The sequence below is a fragment of the Coenobita brevimanus genome, chromosome 59 (genome assembly GCF_032717465.1).
Source record: "Coenobita brevimanus isolate Jiangsu-jjx chromosome 59, ASM3271746v2, whole genome shotgun sequence".
In the NCBI taxonomy this organism is placed as follows: domain Eukaryota; kingdom Metazoa; phylum Arthropoda; class Malacostraca; order Decapoda; family Coenobitidae; genus Coenobita; species Coenobita brevimanus.
Window position 1 is genome coordinate 28755610 of NC_137012.1, and position 24125 is coordinate 28779734.

The 24125-nt window shown below is 40.0% G+C and overlaps 2 protein-coding genes across 2 annotated transcripts; both read left to right on the forward strand.

The window, feature by feature from the left end:
- Nucleotides 1–924: 924 nt before the first annotated feature.
- On the forward strand, nucleotides 925–9010 carry prel (preli-like). The gene is made up of 6 exons (XM_080274783.1): nucleotides 925–1011; nucleotides 1971–2082; nucleotides 5008–5215; nucleotides 6496–6615; nucleotides 6758–6903; nucleotides 8716–9010. Exons 2-6 carry the CDS (start codon nucleotides 1994–1996, stop codon nucleotides 8813–8815), a joined length of 663 nt encoding a protein of 220 aa, XP_080130909.1. The 5' UTR covers nucleotides 925–1011; nucleotides 1971–1993; the 3' UTR covers nucleotides 8816–9010.
- A 5662-nt stretch (nucleotides 9011–14672) lies between these two features.
- Nucleotides 14673–23231, forward strand: tex (THO complex 3 homolog tex). The gene is made up of 6 exons (XM_080274784.1): nucleotides 14673–14930; nucleotides 16898–17054; nucleotides 18872–19085; nucleotides 19745–19906; nucleotides 21121–21274; nucleotides 22305–23231. The coding sequence occupies exons 1-6, from the start codon at nucleotides 14748–14750 to the stop codon at nucleotides 22410–22412; spliced, it is 978 nt and encodes a 325-aa protein (XP_080130910.1). The 5' UTR covers nucleotides 14673–14747; the 3' UTR covers nucleotides 22413–23231.
- Nucleotides 23232–24125: the final 894 nt, after the last annotated feature.

Here is a 24125-nt window from a genome sequence, read left to right on the forward strand (position 1 = left end):
TCATAATTTTCCCAAAGCCAATAATTTACATTGTTCTTAATTAATTGTATAATATATCTGCATCTTAAGCCATGATCAGGAGCACCTGGCCAAAATGTCTGACAATGACAGAGAACCGTGAGTGTCGCTCTGCATTTGGTTTTCCTTGAACAGTGCCCAGGCTTATCAGTGTAAGATATTGGCTTATCATTACTGAGGGAAGATTTAAAGGATACCATTACCTGACTAATAATAATAATAATAATAATAAAAAGAGGGTCAGCTCCGCGATAATGTCACAAGGACGAACCCAGTGATAAGCGAGAAGTACCTGACCCTTAATATACACTTACTAACCTCATTACATACATTGTAACCTTCACCACGTGGAGTGTTCTCGTGTCTTCATGCAATGTCATGACCGTAGCTTTAGCCCTATAGCGCGTCGCCAGAAATAAATGAAAGTTCGTGGTAGACATCTGTAACCTACTGTACGTTACTTACGTTACTTGGGGATCAAAGACCACTATGGTTTTGGATGATCAAGCCGTTGTTGCATGCTCAAAAGAATCCGCAGTCTTTCAGTATTTCAGTCCTTAATTTCATTCAGTTTCGAATAGCACTTCGAACTGAAGGGGGTTAGATACAGCCTTTATTAGCCCTGCTACTCCAAAATATTCTTTTTAAGCTGAACTTTCACAACAATAAATATTATCAAATTAAATCAAAATACCGTTCTTGGATTGAAATGGTTTACCGCAGGGCAAAATGGGGGAAGAGTTAAGAAACATTTATTATCTTCATTAATGACCATTGTGCAGCCGATAGATTTAATTCCAAACCCTTTCTCTTCTTTTAATTTATTCCTTGGTGATATGTGGCAAGGAATGGACGATCTCAGGGACAGGGGCACAGGGCCAGGGGGAGTCCAGTGTAAACATGGCGGTGAATTGGTAGGCACTGTGGAGGAGTATCGCCATACACTCCTTTCTTCACTTGGTATCGATGACTACTTTCTCTTCTCAGTTAAAGGTATGTCAGTTTGTGTTATAACAGTGGCTCTGGTGTGTTAAATTTCACCATATGTTTGCAATACAGGGCAGGTAGGAGGAAGCCGTCATCTGCATGCAAGCCTACGTGCCGCTGGACCAGTTATCTTATCAGATTGATACAGAATTGTGTAACTGGTGATCTCGACATAGGTATTCGGGCAGTATTACGTGCAGTGTTCATTACATTAATATATATATGGTAGGTAATCAGGTACAGTCCTTGGTGAAGAACATGATGGACCGGTCTGCATTTTTTTTTTCCTGATAACGGAAGGCAAGGTTTATACTGACATTGATGTATTAAATGGTATTTTAACTTGAGGATTATTTTCAAAATTGCATTTACTTCACACATATTAAGTTATTAGTATGACTAGTGCAGTTAGAAGATTTTGATGTTAAAATGGCTGATGGATATAATTACTACACAAAAGCAATTGTTATACTGTATATAGAAAAGCCATGGAGAAGACCTCACTCCCACCCCATCCCCAATTTTAGACTGTGTTAAATATCACACAATTGTTAAAGATATACCGGTGTCGGTACATTTCCTGGTGGGTTTGCCAGATTCCCACGCATGTGTAATTAATGTAAAATATGTTTTGTATGTATTTACTCCTAAACTTCTCCTAGGTCTTCAAACCTGACCCTTTGTTGAGAGTTTAACCCCTTCAGTTTGATGATATTTATAGCTGACACCACTTGTCCGAATGAATTATTTACAGATTTTATGCCATTTATTGACATAGGACCAGTATAGCTATTTTTTTTTTTTCCATTTTTATGTACTGTATTTGTATTTTAAAACTATTCAATTGATACAGTATGTTCAATTTTTCCCATATTTTTTTCAGTATTTGTGCCCAATAAACCATGTACCTATAACAGCTCCAGCAGTTGGGAGCATGTGACCAATTTATGTTGCATTTGTTTCAGATTGACTTTCTGCAATTGCCAAAATGAAGTTTTACGAAGGAACTAGTATTCTCAAATTTCCCTGGGAGCAAGTGGCCCAAGGGTTATGGCAGAGATACCCAAACCCAGAAAGGTAACATACAGTAGCTACAATAATCTATCTATCTATCTATTGCCAGACGCCATAATCCCATACGGGGTGGCCATTTGACTCTGAGTTATTTGTTTTACAGGGAGGGGCACTAACCCTCCACCAACCCACTTGACACGTAGGGAGCACGTATGGTTTGGTTATATGGTTACCACCCAGCATTGTAAATGGTTTGAACCTCCATAAATTGGAACCCTTTTAGTCAGGATTATGCTTAAATTGGCATGACATATGATATTCGTTGATAAAAATAATTTAAAATTTTCAAAAAATAAATAAGAATCCTGGAAAAAACTCCCTTAGTCATAAATTGTCATCAAATGGAAACCCAATCTCAGCATGTATTATCTATAATCTCATCAGTCCAATGATTCCTTTTAATGTTATATTCTTTTATATCTACAAATGATATTTCAGTATTTAGGTTATGAGAGTTTCTTCATAGTGAAAGGGTTGATGAAGGCTGTATTTAACCCTTCCAGTTGCTAAAGTCTTTCCTGAGTTGAGTAAAATCATCTGCTGGCAGCAAGAAGGTAACAAAATATTGTAATGACAGGACTGAAGACATACATTAGCTATGCCATTCTATTGTTTGGGTCACCTTGTTGCATTCCATCAACTTCACATATAATATACAGTATAATGGTTTTACCACCCAAGATATACCCAGTCTACTTTTTTTTTTCCCCTCCCCCCACAAGTTATTCTTTTTGTGGTCAGAACAACCCTGTTACTGCAGCTGATGCTAGATTATATTCAGCTAACTTGGGTTTAATTATTGTCACCATTAACCCCCATATGGTTGGAACATCTCTGCAGTAATCTATGCCAGCTTTTGCCAGATGAATTTATTCAGCTAAGAGTTAGTTATAGCAGTCAGTGTTTTTATACCATCACGTAATCTGCACATTGTCAGAACAGTTATTGCACACTGTAGTTGTACAGTAAGACCTTAAGTCATCTAATTGGGGCCTAAGCCTATCTGACTTATCTGCAAATATGACTCATTTGTGACCACCCCATCCTTAAGGGAAATTAGAACCTATTTGTCATTAAAAAATTTGTTGAAAACAAGCACTTAAACCCCTCCTAGGTGGCTGTTTTGAGATTTTTACTTTTCCATTTAGAATGATTACAGTATGTATTAGCTATGTAAATAACAAAAATGGGAAAAGAAAAGAAAAAAAAAGTACAAGCAAGCCAAAGTTGCATCCAACTTAAGAAGGGCTTTACTGTACTTTATTCCAGCAAATGGCAGGTAGTTTATCCTTTTTAGGTCAGATTGATTGGGATGTTCTATTCCAGCTAACACCAGGCATGTGCTGTGCAGTGCTCCATTATGTGTGTAATGTTGTGTGGGCCTATTCTAAAAACAGAACACATGTTGGGTGTGATTCCACACAAACCAAATCTAATCTGGTAGCAGAGGAGGGCTGGATGATGTCCCAAGCAAGGTGTCTGTGTTAGGGGGAGGAGCTGAAGGTTGCATTGTGGTGGTATGGCATGGGTGGTGTCAGGAGAAATGTTTATGTTAAAAATGATTTCATATTTGTGCTCCAATTTCATACTGAGTGAGTGTATTTTTGTTTTGGTTTCATTCTGGAAATGATTGTGTTGTGTATATTTAGAGGATCCATCCATCCATCACCCAATCATATGTTGCCCCATGGGGAGCCTAGGAGCCCAGGGCTTGGTAAGTTGGTCCTGACATTTAAGATGAGAGTGACCAGCTTCATTCACCCCCGAGTGGCATTACGTGAGCAGTACACCCCTACCACTGCATGGATATAAACCTACACAGGCTCAGCCTGATGGGAGTGCCTTAATTACCCATTAAACCACCAGGTGCCATAATTTGGTTATATGGTTACCACTCAGCATAGTAAATGGTTTTCCTGGGTTACAGGAAACCATTTGGCATGTCACTCAGTGTAGAGTCACCCACAGGCAGATGGAAGAGGAAAGAATGAAGGAAAGAAAGACAGAAGAGAGAGTGTAAAGTCACCCGTAGGCAGAAGGAAGAGGAAAGAATGAAGGAAGGAAAGACAGAAGAGGAAGGAAGGGAGGAAATGGCAGACACCTAAAGCAGCGCTACATCTAGTGAGTGGATGGTAAGGGATTAATATATGAGATGTCCTCCTTTTGTCCCCATTTCTGGCTGTGTGGCTGTGTGAGTAGTGTCTGCTTTTGTAATCTTGTGTGTGGGTTTTGTATCTTGCAGGAGTGCTATAAGTTATGATTGCGAAGAAATTGTTTTAATCTCTTGTTTGGGGTTAAAGGCCATTAGTGTTATCTGAGTGTTTTTGTGCATGTTTGAGGCATTGTGCATCTGAAGTGTGCCTGTATTATAGATGCAGTGTATGTGTGCAGGATCTAAGTTGTGATTATGTGGTTGTGTGAGTGGGAGGGGTTGGTGGAGGATGGGGGGAGTTTATTTGGTGTGGCATGAATGTTTGTGGGTGTTGCACCTGTCGCATACCCATGTTCTTTGGTTGTCAGGCATCTGTTGGTGTAGTGCATGTGATGTGGATCCATTCTCTACAAGATGTGCTTTAATCAGATCCATGTGTTTATCTTACTATCATCAAGCATATTTATAGTATTGTGTTTGGGGCCCAGAATTGTTTTCAGTCTCCAACTAATGTTAAAAGCAGGGAAATGACTGTTGGAGAGTCATTTCCCGTAAGGAAAAAACACCATAGGGAGCAGCTGCGTCATGCAGGAGACAGTGCCCTGCCAGACTGGACCAGGGTTCATCACGCAAGAGGTTTCATTCCCAGGCAGGAGGTGCATGTGCTTCATGCCACAAAGGACAGCTGTGGCACCAAGTGAAGGCTCCTCTCCATCACCATATAGCTGGGTGAATCTTAGGAGCCAGAGAATGTTAACCTAAATTATCATCCTCAGTTCCCATGTACTCTCCGAAGACACCGTAGTGAGGAAAGTTGTAGGCCACCAGCTTCACTCCAAGCGTCTCCTGACCAAGACCAACCGCATGCCCAAGTGGGGAGAGCGTTTGATCAGCGCCCGCAATGTTAGCGTGATCGAGGAATCCATTGTAGATCCGGATAAGAAGGAAGTCTGCACTTACACCAGAAATGTTGGGCTGACAAAGGTTAGTGTCAGTCAACTTCTTTACTCTGGTGATGTATATATATGATCTTTGATTATGACTGATGAATTGACATTTTTTTTTTACAGGTTAAAAAGGCCTTTTGTACTGAACAGGTTACTAAAGGCTGTACCTAACCCCTCCAGGTTGAAAAGTCCTCCCTTAAGTATTTCTTCTTTTACTCTAGCTTAAGAATATATTTTATACAGCTTATAAAATTCATATTGAATGAGTTAGTGAAGGCTATATCCAACCCCTCCATATTGAACCCCTTCCCCTATAAGTTGAATAAAATTGTCTGGAGGAGGGAAGAGTATAATATAGCTATCATCAGATTCAAGGCATTAAGAGGATGCGAAACATAACAGAAGGCAAGGTGGGTAATGAACAGGATGGATTTTGAAAGGGTAGGGGTACATGCAGTCCTCTCTCTCTCCTCTCTCTCTTTGTGGGGACACTCACCATCCACTCACTTGATGTAGCGCTGGTCTCGGGTGGCTGCCCTTTCCTCTCTTCCTTCCCTCTTTCCTTCCTTTCCCTTATCTTTCTTTCCTGTTCATTCTGTCTACAGGTGGCTCTACATTGAGTGACAAGCCAAATGGTTTAATGTACACCAGGAAACCATTTTCTGCACTGGGTGGTAACCATATAACCAAACTATGGCGCCTGGTGGTTCAGTGGGTAATTAAGGCACTTCAACTGGATAGAGCCTGTCGGTTTATATCCAAGGGGTGGTTGGGGTTTATTGCTCATGTAATGCCACTCAGGTTTGAGTGAGGCCGGTCACTCTCATCTTAAATGTCAGGGCCAACTTGCCTAGCCCTGGGCTTCTATGCTTCTCAGGGAACAACACAGGATTAGATGATGTATGTTTGTATGTATAACTTTTTGCTCATGATGGTATGTGAATGGTAAAATGGACTCCAAATGTGGTGGTTAGGTGATATAAGGTTTAACTGTTGTGCTGTAATATATACTCTGTATTAAAAGCTTACTTGAAATATTAGCATTATAAGTGTCACGTAATGTCAGAGATGAAAATTTGCCTACTGTTCCACTGCATCTGCCTCATATTTGTAGCATGTCCTTCACTTTCCTCCCAGATGCATCATATCAGAGAGCATCGTCTGTGGGAAGAATCTTTTGGTAGTGAAACTTGCTAGGCCTTTCAGAAGTTAGGAGTACAGCAAATTGGGAAGTAGAAGTGACATGCTAGGCAAACTTTTGGCCCTGAATCTACAATTTAGCCAGCATTAATGTATGTTTTGCCTTGTGAACCCCAGGTGATGACATGCATAGAGAAGGTGACGTACAAACCATGCCCAGACAACCCACAGTGGACAGTGGCAGAGAGAAAAGCATGGATAGATTCGAAGATTTTTGGCTTTGGTTATGCAATTCAGGTAAAGTTTGCCCATCTCTCTCTACTGAACTTTTATCCTGAGGTGAATAAAGCTTGACTGTCTGAAGGTAACAAGAATAACTGTCACCAGATGGAGGCAGTTATTATTCAGTAATTCTAATGGACCCATTATCTTCCACTAGACGTTTGGAGTCGAGCGCTACAAGAAGAACATTCAGAAGACAAACATGGGATTCACGTATGCCTTGAATCGACTCTTCCCTGTCTCTGAGTCTAAGCCAGACTCCACCCATGCTCATCACCCCACCCTTGAGGAACGCAAACAAAGGTACAGCTGTAGTTTAATCATTATTCTAATCCAATTTCTCACTATTTTGTTGAAGTAGGTATCATACATTTTGGAGCAGTAATATCAATTTAGTTTTGTAGTTGATCAATGATTAATCTTTTTTGCACGAATCTGAGAAGTTTGTTGACTTTAAAAGATTGCAGGTCAGGGTTTTTTAAAGTCATTGCTTGCTGTCTTGTTATTTATGATAATGAATTGATTTGATATTGGTGTCCACAGGTGTACCACTGAGGGAAAAATTTTATCTGGTATTTTACTTCTGCCTCTCACTTTTCTCTGTTGGCAAAAATTCCATAGCTGAGGGAGGTTTGGTATGTTTTTCTACTTACAGATTATTCTTTTTGATGTGTCAGGAAGATGATAGACAATTCCAAGGTGTAAAGTAGATGTTGATGTAGGAATAGTGGGCTAAACCTTGTCCCTGATTGTACAACAGGAAATTAGGAAATGGAAATACAGAGGTAGGGAGAACTATCAATGTATGTTATAAAATCAGAATCATCCTCAACACCCAATGCCTTTTCATTCTTTAGCCTGTTGAACGCGGTCTTCACTTGTACCATTGTCTCATTCTCAGGAACCATGTTTCTCTTTAGGAAACCCATCCACTAAATGATCACTTCTTGAAATACAAAGTACAGTAAGACCTCACTATAACAGACTAATTGGGGCCCAAGCCATTCCAAAAAATACGAAATTCCGATACAAATGACATCCGGACATCCTCCTGCTTACCCAGACTTTTCCCGATGTATCAGACATTAGTCCGGATCGCACAAACGGTTTTAAATTGTTTTGACTACCATTGCAGTACTGTACTGTTATAACTTCACTACATTAATCAAATGGTATATTATATATAATAATACTGTACTGTACATTGATAAACATGTCTTTTATGTACCTTATTGTGGTGAACATAGCTGAAGTGGTCAGGCAGTCTGGACTACTGCTGGCTTTATTGGACTTTTTCCGATGTACAGTATAGGAATTTAGTCCGGTAGCTCCTTGATTACGATAAAAGCGAATTCCGATCTGTTGAAGTCCATTATGTTGAGGTTTTACTGTACTGCTTTATGGTAGTTTGGGGATATCTATAGTTTTTCTTGCAGGCAGTAAGACCTGCTAGTGTAGTGGTTGGAACATGTCAGTATACACTGTATTTGATCCACAAGAAGTCTATCTATCTATCTATTGTCAGACGCCTCAATCCCGTTTGGGGTGGCCTCAAACAAATCGCCTCCACGTCGCCCTGTCCCCCGCAATTTCACTGCCCTGCTCCCAACTCACACCCCACTCTCTCATATACCTCTCCACCCCATCCCTCCATCTCATCCTCGGCCTCCCCCTCCCTCTTCCCCCCTCCACCTCACTCACATACACTGTCTTCGTCAGTCTTTCACCCTCCATCCTCTCCACATGGCCAAACCACCTCAGTGTGTTCCTCATAACGCTTCCTATCACATCCACATCCACACCACAATGTGGAGTTATTTATTTATTATTTATTTTATTTATTGTTTTTAAATCAGGACCTTCAGGGAAGAGATGTAGACTGATGTTCATGACCCTATATAATGTGATTCCCCCCCCCCCCCAGTATAATCAAGAGGTACATTATGGCATTTTAAAGCTTTCATCATAAAGACAGAAATAAAATCCTATCTGATTCAGCATTTTTCACCTTTTTCTACAACACCCATATCAAAATGTCCCAGCCTTGGGCATCTACACCTTGAAAATAGTACTGTAATATGGGATAGACTTACCATTTTTCTTATTTGTTTCCAGGTTAAAGGAAGCTGCCAGGGAAACGGCAAAAAGAGCAAAGGAGCTGGCACAGGAGAAAGCTGGACCCATTTATGCCGCATGTGAGGGAGTGAAAAGCTGAAATTCGGTCAGAATAGTGATAAAACTGAAGATTGCAAGTTGCCAAGGATAGATTTGATGTTTTTTAAATTATCACATTAGAGACATTAAGCCCTCATCATTTTACCTTCCTTTGATCCATTTGCCACAGTATATTATAGAAAATTGCACATTAAAGTTCCATAGCCATTTATAAAGCTTAATTCCAGTTTCCTGCATTTTATAAGACCAGTTATATGGAACAGATCTGATATTTAGAACACATCTTTGATGCATAATTAGGATTGTTTGTATAGGATAAACTGCATACTAGGTAGTCCTGGTACAGTTATTCACTTGATTTATATTGTTTCTTCTTTTGCTATAAATTGATGCTATTTGATATTTGTACATACCGGTAGGTAAAGGAAACATAATGCACACTGGCTCTGTGATGTAAATAATGCTAGTGATTGTTTATTATGGTGAATTGCCACTTCTTCTCCAGCAGTATTTTGCTAAAGTATTATTAGATGGAGTTCATCAGAAGTTAATGACAAAAGCTAATTAGGGAAATATTTAATGCCTCATTCCAAATTAGAGGCTAAGTTATTGTTGAGAAATTGATAGCAAATTGTAAAGAAGGTTTGAAACTGGGAGACTGGAACTTCAGTCATCGTTTTAATGGTTCCTAAATACTATATACTTGAAGCACTCTCATATTTAACCCCTTCTAATTTGATGACAGTTTTCCATTTCATTCTTGATACTCACAGATGATTCCATTCAGTTTAAGAGAATGGCACTACACTGAAGGACTTAATGAAGGCTATATCTAACATCTCCAGTGCAAAAAATCATCCCTAAGCTGAATAAAAGTGTCTAAATAAAAAACACATCATCAAATTTAAGGGGCTGAAGATACCAGAAAGTCCAAATAAAATGGGCAAGCATTCCGTCCGGAAGTTCTTTGTGTCGAAGGGAATCCTGGGAACGGGTGTGTGTAGCGAGAGGGGTTTTTGCAGTATTCCAAACACATCAGCCATTTCTTGTTCATTCCATATCATCCATGTCAGTGTGGATGGGAAATATATGGAGGTCCAGGCATGTCTTTATGTTCAGTGTGAAAGAGGCCAAAAGACCAGATGAAACCAGCTGTGGATGCAATAACATTTTTGTATATCTGTGCAGTAAGTCCTTGTTGTGTCACTCCCCCTCCCCCTTTTATGATTATTATTATTTTTATTACTTAAATCCACAGTAAATTACAGAAAAAAAAATCAGTTGATGTTATATTGTTCCCTTTATAATTTAACAGTTCCCAAACTTAGAGTACCAGTTGTGGTAAAAAGTAGTGATACTTTAGAACATATCTCAAAACATGTCACAAGGACTGTCTATACTTAATTCATCCCTCAGTGTAACACACTACTGTATTGCCAGAAGCATGTAATGAAATAAGTGTCTTTTTAGAATGAGAGATTCGAAATTTGCTTCTTGGGAATTGAAGTTTGGTTTTTTGGAGTTGTTGAAAAATCATTCACAGTGTAACTATCCCCTCCTCATGACCACAGTGCTATAGAGAGGAATGGGAGGTAAAACTGTATAATGTAACGCAGTCAGTGAGATCATGACCCAGTAGAGTATTTTATGTAATTTGTACACTGTAATGTAGACCACATCTTGCAGTGTTTGCAGTCAGTATTGACCTAATGCACTCCAGTTTACAGTTAGAATATCATTTGACAGGTACTTGTCTGCCCGTTAATATTTTCCCTCCTTACCGCGAGAGCTTAACATCGTTTGGTGATATACATTGTGATTTACTGACTAGAAGTATTCATGTTTAAAGTAACATGCCAACTCATTCCATCTAAATGTTTACTTACCCCTTCACAATGTACATAATAGACTGCAGAATGTCTCAGGATGGAGGTACTGATACTTCTGTACTTGTCAGGATTTTAGTGTTTGTACTGTTATCAACAAAAGGTCTGTTGCCTGCCACATTTCTCTTCATGGACTTTTAAAATTTGTCTCTTGAATCTGAAGCAAACAACACTAGTGACACTGGTCTGTAGGCAAATAGTCATCAGAGTTTTTTGCTGCAGATTCACCAGTCTGATTTTCAAAGTCCTGGGTGAGAGAAGCAAGGGAGTTGACTACTTTTTTTTGATGATACTACCCAGGATTGGGATACACAAACACACTTGCAATCAGTTTGCTGTTGTAACTGGTTTTGATATGCAGGAGGAACAAGGAGGCTGTAGTAACCTCCCCTTTGTCCTGTTCCAACTTCATAAATGAATCTGAAGTTGCAGCATGAAAAGTAAAGCAGGTTGTAACTCTTTTCTGCAGGAAGATCAAGGAAAAGGCTGCAAATATTCCTTTGGTTCTTCTTGTGAAAACCAGTCTATCATGGGATATCAGTTGAGAATCCCACTTCAAGACAAAAATGTGCCATGCCTGTTGGTTGTCAGGTTCCTGTTAACAAATATACACATTAAGCACAGTGGACCCAAGGCAGGATTATCTGCTGACTACTAGTAATGTTTAATGTGGGAGTTTAGTGACCCCTTCCCACCCATTTTTTATATTGATTTTTCTTCACTTTGCAGTCATTACTTGTTAGACCAAACTTGGGGCCATCCAGTGTTTATGTTAGATAAAACATACTTTTCTTGTATGTGTTGATTTTGTATGAACATTAGTTTTGCAAGTAATGTTTGGCTGGATGTACTCTTCTGTAATTTTCAGTTGTGTTGCTATATAGTTTTAGTCATTTTGTCAGGTTTGTTGATTAAGAATAATGTACCTGCTCTGAACTGGAAATCTAATGTAGCTTAATGTACTGTACTGTATTGTCAGTATTGAAATAATGAAAAAACTGTATTGCAGGTTAGGATTATGCTCTTAACTCAGGAAAAAGAATTGCTTCACATGAGAACAGGTTATAACAATGTGACAGCTTTTACATTTACAGTACAACATCCGCGGGAATAACTCGATGTATAGCAATTAGCCGTGGTGTTTACTCACTCTTGTACCCTTGGCTGGAGGGAAGTCTGTCTACAGTAAAACCTTGATGTAAAGTACCCCGATCGATTGGATATAAGATTTAGTAGACAGTATGAAGCGACTGGACTTCTGTCATCTGTAACAAACATTGTTCGTTAAATGGGGCGCAGTGGGTTGCAATACATATGTTTCATGAAGCAGTTGTACTATGTATTTTCAAACATGCTTGAAATCCCACCCGAGGATTGGGCTTCCCTTCCAGTTGATCTGGTATAATGAAGTTGTATAGCCAGTTTGTTTTTATCAGACAGAACTGGGACACTCAAAATGTGAATATTAAGTGGTAGTTGCATGAAATTTTACGAGCCCTACCTATGATGCAGGAATATTTCTGCATGGTTACTAGTCAAATTTATCCTTCAGTCCAACTACACCTGGCCATCCCCTAAGCTTAAAAGGGGCTATGGATCTTTGTGAGATAAAACAAACCAACTACAGGGTTTCACTTTAATGAAGACCTGTTTCTCAACTTTATGGAGATGGTTTAAAGCTTTACTAAACTACATGAGCAACAGTCCTCAGTTACAGTGTTACTTGTGCAGTTCAAATAAGCTGTGAACTACCAGGAAGAGATCTGTACTTTGTGTAAAACCGTGGCTGTGGTACTGTATCTTTCAAATAGGGTCCGAGGGTGAGTAGAGACTGTGATGCAGGAGTGCACAGTGTTACAGGTTTACTAATACAGTACTTGCAGCAGTTGTTCTTTGTCATAGATAGACATTAGGAATCGCATTGTTATCTGTATTGTAAGCCTTCTCTACATTGCCATGAAAATTGTGCATTACTGTAGTGGAATAAATTTGGATAATGAATTTGTTTGTGTATCCATTCTACAATAAGTGCTTAACTGCTTCTATCTTATGGTAAATGATGATGATGATGGAGCTAAAGATGTCAGTGGTGATGATGACGGTGATGGTGAATGGGGGAGCTATTGATGATGATAATTATGATGGTGACAAAATGATGCCACTTCTTTGTGTGATGCCAAGTTTGGTCCCCAGGCTTGTCAGATTCCCTATTTCTGTTTACCCAGCAGGACAATTTAGAACATGACAAAGGAAGGCTGTAATCAATAGTTATGTGTTAGTCTGGGAGTTCTGTAGATGTCTGTGAGCATCTTGCCTTGACAGTAAATGTAGGAAAGAGTAAAGTGATGCTATTGAGAGAGAAGGTGACTCCCAGTGTGATGTTACAGTGAATGGAGAAAGACTGGAATTGGTGAGTGAGTTCAAATATCTGGGTACAGTGACAGACAAGAGAGGAAAATGTGCAAAAGAAGTGGAAAGTAGAGTGACAAGGAGGGAAAGTAGCTGGTGTTATAAAGGCCTTGATAAGAAACAGAGGCTTGAGTTTTGCAGCCGCATGAGGCTTACATGAGGGAGTGTTTGTGCCAACTTTAACATATGGGTGTGAGACTATAGTGTGGCATGAAAATGAGAAGCCAAGAGTAAGAGGAGTGGAGATGGGACTGCTGAGAAATATATGTGGAGTACAGAGAGAGGACAGGATACGGATTAATGTGATTCGTGAAAGATGTGGAGTGAGGAAGTCTGTGGGCACCAAAATCGAAGAGAATGTACTGAGATGGTTTGGTTGTGTGGAGAGAATGGATGACAACAGAGTGGTGAAAAAGGTATATCTGAGTGAATTTGAAGGAGGGAGGGGGCATGGTAGGCCAAGAAGGTGGAGGGATATGGTGGATGAGCATGTGAGGAAGAGAGGTATGGAAGTTGGTGAGGGTAAGAGACTGCCGAGACCGATCTGGCTGGACAAATTTTGTGTGGAGAAGGGATTTGGCACCTTTTTTTAATGTGACAGCATTTAGATTGACTCTATCAGAAATGTATTTGTGAAGTTACAGAATGTGGTGTAAGTTTTTTTGGCCTATCTGATGGAGCCAGGATTCCATGGGCTTAAATGATGAGTGAATGGAAGCGTGGCCCGTTGAACTGGGCAAACTTAGGCTGTCTGCTCCTCACCCTGCCCTAGGATGGGAAAGGAGGTCCAGATGATGATGGTGATGATAGTCTGGGAGAAGACTAAGGATTGAAAAAACTGAATGTCTGCCTCTAGGAAGGCTACATCTAATCTTCCAGTCCGCATCGTCTCTCCATAACTATTAAACTGCCTAGAGGTGGCAAGATGACTGAAAATTCATCATTGGAGTATGGCTGAGCAGACTCATTGACCACAGGTAAACAACTGCCTCTGTGGGAGTCTATCCTACATACAAATATAGTCATCACATACTCCTGTAGGGATCCTGCTTTTTTTTTTTTTCTTAAAGGAAGGACCACCTAAAAGCTAGTAGCTGGCAAGATTGTTCCTTCCACTGAAACATAAACAAATCAAAATCCTTGTGATGGACAGTTCCTCACTAAGGTCGGACCAGGGTCCTTCCCCATGGCGAGGTACAGTGATATAAGAGGTTTGGCTCCCATGTGTATGCCGCAGCTACTTCCTCCTGCGTGCACAGCGCCACCACTTGTAGGCTCCTTGTCAGTGTCACATCATTGGAGGGAAGGGATTCCAGTGCAAACAGACGCGCAAAAGTGAGCTGTACGTCAGTTATTCGAGGATGGCCCTCTTCTATGGTACTATAATGGGTACTGGGTAGCCTAAAGTGTGTGCGTATGCTAACAGAAACAACATGAAATATTTTTAAAAAATGAAATTAGTGTATTTTTAAATTAATAACGTTTATACTGAATTTTTATTATATACTGATGCTTGTTTGGGTAAATGATATGTTCATTATAATTTTTAAAATACGAGCGGCCGAAAAAGTTTTATTGGTTTGTTTACAGTGGAGAGGACGACGCCGCGTGAGGTGGGTGTAGGGAGGGTGGTTTGAGTTTTTGACCTGACCCATCTCAAAGGACCCAAGAAGCAAGATGGGGGTGTACCTGGACGACATGAAGAAGTATTTTGAGACCCATAATAAACAGAAGGAGTACGTGGGTCACAACTCGAAGGTGCACACGATCGGGTGGAACGCTGACGGGAGACGACTGGCCTCTGGTTCCTACGACAAGTGTGTCACCATTTTCGTGTTTGACAGCCACAGGGAGACGTTGGTGAGTTTATTGGTGAGGGCTTTAAGGCCGGCTCACACGAGCTAAATCGCGGCCGTTTTTTTCGCCGATTTGAGGGGAAAAAATGTCGATTTCGGCATTTCTCCCGGAAAGGTCTTCACACGTACGGGGATGCAGAGGCAGGAACGCGGTAACAATGTTTACAAAGATGGACCACTGTACCCATACTAGATGTGCAGCTCTGCCTAGTTCACGATGAGCCCGTATGGCCGCGATTTAGCTCGTGTGAACAGGCCTTTACTGTCACTCAACCTTTGGTGGCTTCAGGGGGTGAATGCATAATTTTTCTTCAGCATAAAATCATGTATAAGATTCATTGTGAATACCTTTATCTCATACTTAAATAATCATACTTTTATACTCATGGTCCTACCAAATACAACCAAACTGGAATGAACGTTAAAGGGAGAGTAGTAGTAGTAGTAGTAATAGTATAAACACACAAGATGTCATATTTATTTTCGTTCCCAGAGCTTTGCTTTGTTCGGTGATTCCATTTAAATCAGCCCGGCTTCTTTCTCCCGATTCCGTTAAAATAAGCGGCCAGAATTTATACCAGGGAGTAAATTCCAGCAAATAATGGCCACAATTTTGCTCGTGTGAACTTGCCTTAAGACCTTGTGGAAGTCTCCCTATTTTTTGCAGTTTTGAACAGCATTGCCTATGGTTAAAATTAGAGAGTGGTAAATTTACAGTTTTGTATAGTCAGGGTTATTTTGATGTATTTTTCTAATTTAACCTTTGATACCTTAACTAATTAACTCTGCTTAAACTGCCCAAACAGACGATTAACTGTGCTTAAACTATCCAAACAGACCAGATAATTCTACTGCAGTTTCACCATTTTTGGAATTACACCCATCAAATGGACACAGAAAATATTGCTCATCATGGAACTTAAGAAATTCTAACGCTTTCTTCTGCAGGCATCCATTATAAAAGTTCCCCCCCCCCCCCCAAGTACAGTACAGTACTTTGAAACAAAGAGATGAAGGAGGTTATCTGGCTCATATTTCTGTCTTTTATTTTGTGTTAAAATGGCCTGCCTAATTTAACCTAACCAAACGTTGTCCTCTTGTGACTCGTATAATGGATGGCCAGGACAGTATGCTGCAGACTCATGTTCTTTTACATTCTTGCTTTCATCCATTTGTATGTTCCCAGGTTACTTAATACCATAAATTAGTTACTGGTAACTCTTCTATGTAACTGGAGTCTTCCTCCTACAGCATGACAAAGTATGGTACACTACCAGTATGTATTCATTTATGGGCATAGATCATGACCATGCTAGCAAGTGTTGGTCTTTTCTCTTGATGGTAGCCATCCATGTGTTGCAGCCTTGAGCCACTTGTGTGCTGAGTCCCCAAGCCTGCAGGTCATCACAGAAATCCCATCCCAGCCTGCACCTCCACCCATGAACATGTAACCCTCAGTCCCTTCAGGCCCTCACAAACCCAGAGACCTGTATATACAGTGATCGGACTTCCTCATTCACATAGTCACTGCTTTTCTGTACAGAAAGCTCTTACTGCTTCCATTAACTTCTCTTCTATTCATTCTTAACCTGTGTTACAAAACATTTCAGTCAGTCTTACTGTAAGGTTTCTTCATGAATACCAGCATATAGTTCTTTATAGTGCCATCCAGTACTGTTCAGCTAATAGTTACTCAGTGTAAACATTTGATCAGCACAACTTTCTTTCTATATTCACCCTCTTTGTCATTCCTGGTTATCTTTTGCACATTCATTCGTAAGTGCAGTTAGCCCCAATACAAGGATTTTAGATTTGTAGTTAGATTTATATAGAACTGAATTGTTGGGTTTATATTGTATGTGGTGTTGTTATGCAACAGGGAAAGAACTACTGTGTACAGTACTTGAAAGGTCAACACTGTAACTAATACATAAGTAGATTGTGATTATATGTCGTGTTTTTATGTTACAGCGGAAGGACTACACATATAAAGGTCACGGTGATAGTGTAGACCAACTGTGCTGGCATCCCACACACTCAGAACAGCTCACCTCAGCCAGCGGAGACAAGACTGTCAGGATCTGGGATACCCGCACACACAAATGCTCCGCCACAATCAACACTAAAGGTATCATCTTAATATCTCACATTCTTGTACATTTATACCCCTGGGGCTAGGGGGGTTTTCAAGAATACTCCCCCAGTATCCCTGCTTGTCGTAAAAGGCGACTAAAAGGGTTGGCGGAGGGTTAGTGCCCCTCCCCGGAAAACAACTAACTAAAAAAACAAACAAGAAGCCTCGGACAAGGACTGACCAAACGATGACGACCCAGGACCGGACAAAGGACTTGGTAATGAGTACATGGAATGTAAGAGGAGCAAGCAGTGAAATGGTGGGGGACAGGGCGACTTGGAGGCGATTTGTTTGTGGCCACCCCAAACGGGATTGAGGCGTCTGGCAATAGATAGATAGATAGATAGACATTTGCCTATCATACATTTGCATATTGACCATTTTCTTGGCTTTCCACACTTCCTGTCCCCCTCAAATTTGCATACACTTTATTTATTTATTTAATAATTTTTATTTGTTTATTTTTAAACCACTTGAGTCATATCTCTTCTTTATACATCCTGTGAGCATACAGGCTAAGGACCTCTACCCATGTATTGTTAGACCTCTAAAGACCAAAGAAATTTAGTTGCAACACAGACTGTTTGAAAACTGAGGGTAAAATATAGAACTGTCCATTAGCTGTGTACTATATCTAGGTTTAGTCACCACTCGAGGCTGTAATGTACAATATTATTTGAGAGAAAAATGTGCATCATGAGGCACCAATACAGTAAGACCTCACTATAATGGACTAATTGAGCCCCAACCATTCCGGAAGAAGTGAAATTCCGATAAGAGCGACATCTGGACTTTCCCCTTCTATCCCGGACTTTTTCGGATTTATCAGACATTAGTCCGGATCGCACAAACAGTTTTTAAACTTTTCACTACCATTGCCATACTGTACTGTATTATACTTTCACTACAATAATCAAATGGTATGATATATAAAATAATACTGTACTGTGCACTGATAAGCATGTCTTTTATTTACCTTATAGTGGTGAACATAGCTGAAGTGGTCAGGCAGTCCGGACTCCTTTTGGCTTTATCTAACTTTTTCCGATATATATGAATTTAGTCTGGTAGCTCCCCAATTCTGATAAAAGCAAATTCCGGTCTATTGAAGTCCATTATATCAAGGTTTTACTGTATATACATTGAAATTACACACCTTTCACAGTCTCTGGTTATCATCCTAATTACTGTAGTACCAGTACTGCAGTATGTGGACTACATGAATGAGTGTGATAAATGTGTACAGAGGCATCAGTGTTCCTAGAAGCTTCAAATAATGTGTTGGGTACTGTTGACCATATATAGAGCAAGCAGAGGATTTAAGGCACAGGCCTAAGGATACATATGATGATTGATAGGAAGTTGATGAGTTTTAGGATATATATTGAAGTGATTGTTGTACAATAAGCATATACACCTAATAGTATAAACAAAAGTGTAATTGTACAGTCATAACTTGTGACCTCCAGTCTTTTGAATGCATTCTCCAGGCATTTCTGAATGAATGAATCTTGAATATTTGCTTTCTTATTCAGTTTTCTTTAGAATTCACAATTTTGTAGATTCTAAATTCAGTGTTATTGATTTGTTTTTGTATTTCAAAAAATATTTTTCTTTTACTTCATGTTTTGTCTGTATTTTTATAATGAATTTCACATAGCTATACAATATTGTATAGTAACTACAGTAATCTCCTGATTATCAGGACACTCCATATCCGGACAAGCCTTTGGCTCTATTATGTCAGATAATCGGGGGATTACTGTATTTGTGACAGCATTGCAAATATTCTTAACCCCGTGAATTGTCAGGTGAAAACATAAACATCACATGGTCGCCGGATGGACACACCATCGCAGTGGGCAACAAGGAGGATCTGGTGTCTTTTATTGATGTGCGAAGCCAGAAAATCAAATACGAGCAGCAGTTCAAGTTTGAGGTGAACGAACTGTCCTGGAACAACACCAACGACCTCTTCTACCTCACCAATGCACAGAGTGGCCAGGGATACATCCACATTTACAAGTTAGTTCCAGTATGATGAGATGGAGCCACTTCTCAACATTCTCTCTCTCTGTTTATGGATCCTGTCTTACTCTGTCTTTGGATGGGAAAGAGATTCAGGATGATGATGATGATGACAGTGTTGTAGCCTCGGCTGTCAGACTGAAATTTAATCCCTTCTACAGTTCATACACAGTGATCATGCGGTAAAACCCTGTGATCAACAAGGGCTATGGCTAATGTGGTTAATGTCATAAAGATAGCAGTAGATTTTCTGGTCAGGTAAAATGTTAGTAGCAACATAGAAGGGCCTCATACCCATAAATGTTTTGGACTTTAGTAGCCTAGCCTTTGGGTCTCCGTGCTGCAAATGGAGTGATATGGGCTTGGCTGTAATCATTTTACAGTACTGTTTTTTATACTCTGTTGATGCTGTAAAGGCATGCCTTCACATAATGGCACCAGTATAACCAGATGACTCCACAGCCTTGTTATACAAATGTCTCAGTGACTTCTTTATCCCGGAAAAAAGAAGGATGGGCTGCAAGAGAGCGGGCAGCTTAAACCTGCAGTCCACAAGGACATTTCTGATGAACCTTTGACCACAGTTACAGCAGGCAGTGCTTATCGGTACTTTTGATAGTTATTTGTGACACCACTGATACTACTACATTTCACAGTTACCCCGAGATGGAGCTGGTCCATGCCATCCATGCCCATCCTGGCAACTGCATCTGCATCAAGTTTGAGCCACACTGGCGCTACTTTGCCACTGGGTCTGCTGATGCCCTTGTCTCCATCTGGGATGCCGAGGAGCTGTACTGTAAGAGGACACTGCCCAGGTATGTATTGAAGGCCATGATATACTTATGTCCATGTTATGTCACCTTTTTTTATGCTGCGGTATTTCTTTTATTAAGTTGCCCATAAATTGCAGAAAAATTCCTGGGTGGAATTCCTTTGCCACCTTTAAAGCATATTTGGCAGTTTCCCCCTGTTTGCAGCACCAGGCTGCCAATTATATAGAGGTTGTGATATTCCAGAAAACAGCCTGTCAACCTGAGGTGCATTTAGGAAAAAATGTGCATAGGGCTAGGTCTGTGAAATGGAGCTGGGACTGTGGGGATTTGAATGATGTGTGAGTAATTTTTTAGCCCCTTTCATTGGACATGTTGACATTTCTATCACTTTCAGGCTTTCTTGTTTTTTTAATCCTATCTCATCCCGACCTAAGTGGGGAAAAAGTTGTGAATGATGATGATGTAATGATAGCAATTTTTGAAAATCAGAAGGAAGAAATCTAAGGGCCAGCTTACTTTCTTTTCAGTTGTTTGCCAGTGATCTCTTGTGTAAGGGAGGCCCTGGTGCTGAAGGCATGTGATCCTCTGGTGATACAGCCGTGGGAAGCAACTTGATTTTGAGTGATTTGCTGTTCTGTATATTGCTTTCATTGCATGAAACAGTCAATATTACATATAAGAGTGGTATTTTTTAAATATAACTTCAGTGTTGTAATGTTGGACTTTTAGGTCCCCAGTTTTCCTCCATTTTTTAATTACCATATAATATTTATAGATTTTCTGACTGAACCTTGGCTATTCCCTGATTCAGCATCAAGTTCATTAAACATCATGTTCATTAAGCAAGACTTGCAGAATATGTAAAGAAATTGGTTTGAATCACCAGAAAAACTAGTTCATGGCATGTGCTGCTACAGATATTCAGTGTCATCCAGTTTACTGAATGTGGTGTTTGCAAAGTCACTGTAAATACTGTAACAGTGAAAGAATACATTGTGATGGGGAGCCAAGATTAATTATGTGAATGATGTGTGAGGCATTGTGTGGATGTGCTGTTTTTCATTTCCACTTCCATGCGGTGTACTGAATGTGGCGTGTGCAATGTAAGTATGAATATCATCATTCCTAATTCCTTACATGAGGTTGGGAGGGCCAGGGCAAGTTTGTACAGTATTTTATAAGAAATGTTTGAAGCAGAATGTTTACAGTATGGTACTTATTAGACTTAGTAAGATTGCATTTTGTCCTGCCCCCAGACTGGAGTGGCCAGTGCGCACACTAAGCTTCTCCTACGATGGTCAGCTGTTGGCATCAGGGAGTGAGGACCTGAACATTGACATCGCACACGTGGAGAGTGGGGAGCAGGTGGCACACATCAGCATTGCCAACCCCACCTTCACCCTGGCATGGGTTGGTACTCTCACAGTTGTAAGGTTGAGGAACACAATTCGTTGCTTATTCATCCCAGTCATGTAAATTAAGTTGCACCACTCCCCACCACAAGAAGGAAAAGGGTCGTATTTCTACTCCTTTGGGAGATTTTGTAGCACCTCTTGCTGTTATTTATTCTGACTGTCATCTCTTTTTACCTTCTTGTTCATTGATACTGGAGCAGTGTAAATAAAAACAGTATGGTGTAATTGTGTGTTCGTTGGTTTTTGATGACTCCAACATGCTTGCATGCATCGGCCTTGGTCACCAAATAGTGGCTTTCCATGCTGCTCGATCTCTGGCAGCATCCTCATTCAGTCCTTTATCCCTAAGGTCACATTCAATGACCTCGTCCCAGGTCTTTTTGGTCTACCTCTCATAACCCTACCCCTAACATTAGCACTTCTCACTTTTTGCATCCAGTTATCATCCCCCATTCTCTTCACATGCCCAAACCATCTCAATCTACCACTCCTCATCACAGCACCAATACACTCCAGTCTCATCCTACCCCTTAAAATATAATAAATTGCTGAAGACAGAGGTGCTGCGAAATCTCCTGTGCTACCAATAACACATCCCCACAAATGAACAATTTTCCAACACCACACAATACCTAAGTAACATCCTCCTTCACCCAGCTCTGCACTTCATAAACATATACAGTACACAGACTCATAACCACCACAACTGTCCAAGACCTCCAGCCAAACATTACCCACCAGACACCTCCACCATTTGAATTTCATATGACAGTAACCAGTATGTACTCCTTTAATGTTCCAGCCATCCTGTAGGGATTGACTATTGCCATTTACAGTGAATTAAAAGAGAAAAAAAATGTGCAAATGGTTGCACCTGTAAGGTGAAGCCATGATTCTGGAGACCTGAATGACTTTTCCCTTGTTATGGGGACCCATCCTCACTGCATCCTTTGTTTGGAAAAAAGGTCAAAATGATTGATATCTTACCTCACTCTTATTAATCTGACTCTGTTTTTCTCTCCCAGCATCCACGCCACTTCTTGCTCGCATATGCCTGTGATGACAAGGATGACCGAGATCGTGACCGTGATGCCGGGACAGTCAAGCTGTGGGGTCTGGGTGAGCGCACTTGAGAGCAGTAGTGTAGGATAGCCATCTTCATTTACTAGGGAGTGTTGTGGTAGAGTCGGAGGCCTGTATTCTTGTTAGTTAAACCTTTAAATCCAATGATATATTTTAAAATTTTTGTTTTAGTACTTAGGGTAGGATAAACTTCAGGTGACCAAAATCTGGCTGTAGCAAGAATAAAATACAAAATATGTCATTGAATTGAAAGGGTTGAGGAGCCTGTCTAGCATCTGTTCCTTCACAATTTATCTTCCTGCCACATCTTAATATTCTCTTTGTATGCTATTATCTGCCCAATAACGTCATAGTTTGCAGAAAGAATGTAAAGAGAGTATTAATGAACCAGATGCAGATATGAACTGGTAAAGGTGAGGTGCTGTAGAATCTTAGTTAACGAGAATACATGTCTGCATACCCATATTTGATGTGATAAGGGGAAGGGCAACACAGACTAGCAAGAAAGTGAAGACTGTGCAGAGTTGAAGGATAGAATAATGGGAGAAGAGAAGTAGATTTGTGGAGATTAGGAGAAGTGAATAAAAAGATGATCAAGATTGGTACAGGAAGACTGGATGAAAACTCTGATAAAAGAAATGTAATACTGTAGTATTTTGAGATTAAGTAATGTGGGTCAGGAACTTGCTTTAGCTTATAGGCAGAGAAAGTGAGAAAGAGAGATGAAGGAAGTAATGAATTGAAACTGTTTATTGCAAGACAAAGCAGAAGAAAGGAAAGCAAAATTTAAGGCTGAAAGGTAGTAGTTTGAATATGTGATATGTTTTCAAGTAACCCAGGTCTGTCTGGCTGAGCAGACATGAAAAGTACAGTAAAAGAATAGAAGTCAAGACATTTTGTATTTGTAATGAAGGAATTTAATATATCTTATGTAGCTTTTTATGTCATGCAGTATTCCAAATTCCTGTTGTAAATAATCCATATTTATTGAAAATGAGTCATTAGGAATACTGTGGCTTGTATTTAAACAGTTTAAAAATCTTAAAGATATGAAAAATCTGTGTAATCACAAATTTGCAGTAGACACCCAACATTGCATCCTACCTTTGCACTGATTGTTATTGGTAATCTTTGGCAGTATATATGCACTAGTCTGCAAAGCTGTTGTTCACTGTTAGCAAGTAGCATGTCATATGCATACCATAAGTCAGATTTGCGATACACCTCCGCTCATTATTATGGGTATCATTAGAGGAAAAAATCCGTTTGAATGTTACATCAATGAGGGGAGAGAAGAGAAAGAGGATGAAGAGTGAGTGGTAGAGTAAAAGAAGTTAGGAAAGAAACTTTTTGAGCCGGAGTGGTTAGATATAGCCTGCATTAAGCTCTTCACAACAAGCATTGTTTTGTGAGCTAAGTGAAATTATTTAGAGACATGGAGTTAAGAATGCCCTTGGACTGATGGAGGATTATGAATACCTTAGGGGAGGGGGCTGATGGCAGCAGACTTCTGTATTTGAGCAGTTCTTATAATAAGCTTGATAATTGTACCAAAATATCACAACCTTGTCCCTGGAAGTGAGACTGTACATTAGGGCAACTTGCAGATCAGCTTTATGCAGTAGTAATGGTACTGTAAAGGGCAAAATTTCTGTGCCAATTGTGGATTTAATACTAAATAGTATTAAAAAAAAGGGCGTTACATATAGTGAGGCCTTACTTGCCATCTACTGGGTGTCTGCTGTATATTTTTGGGTGATTGT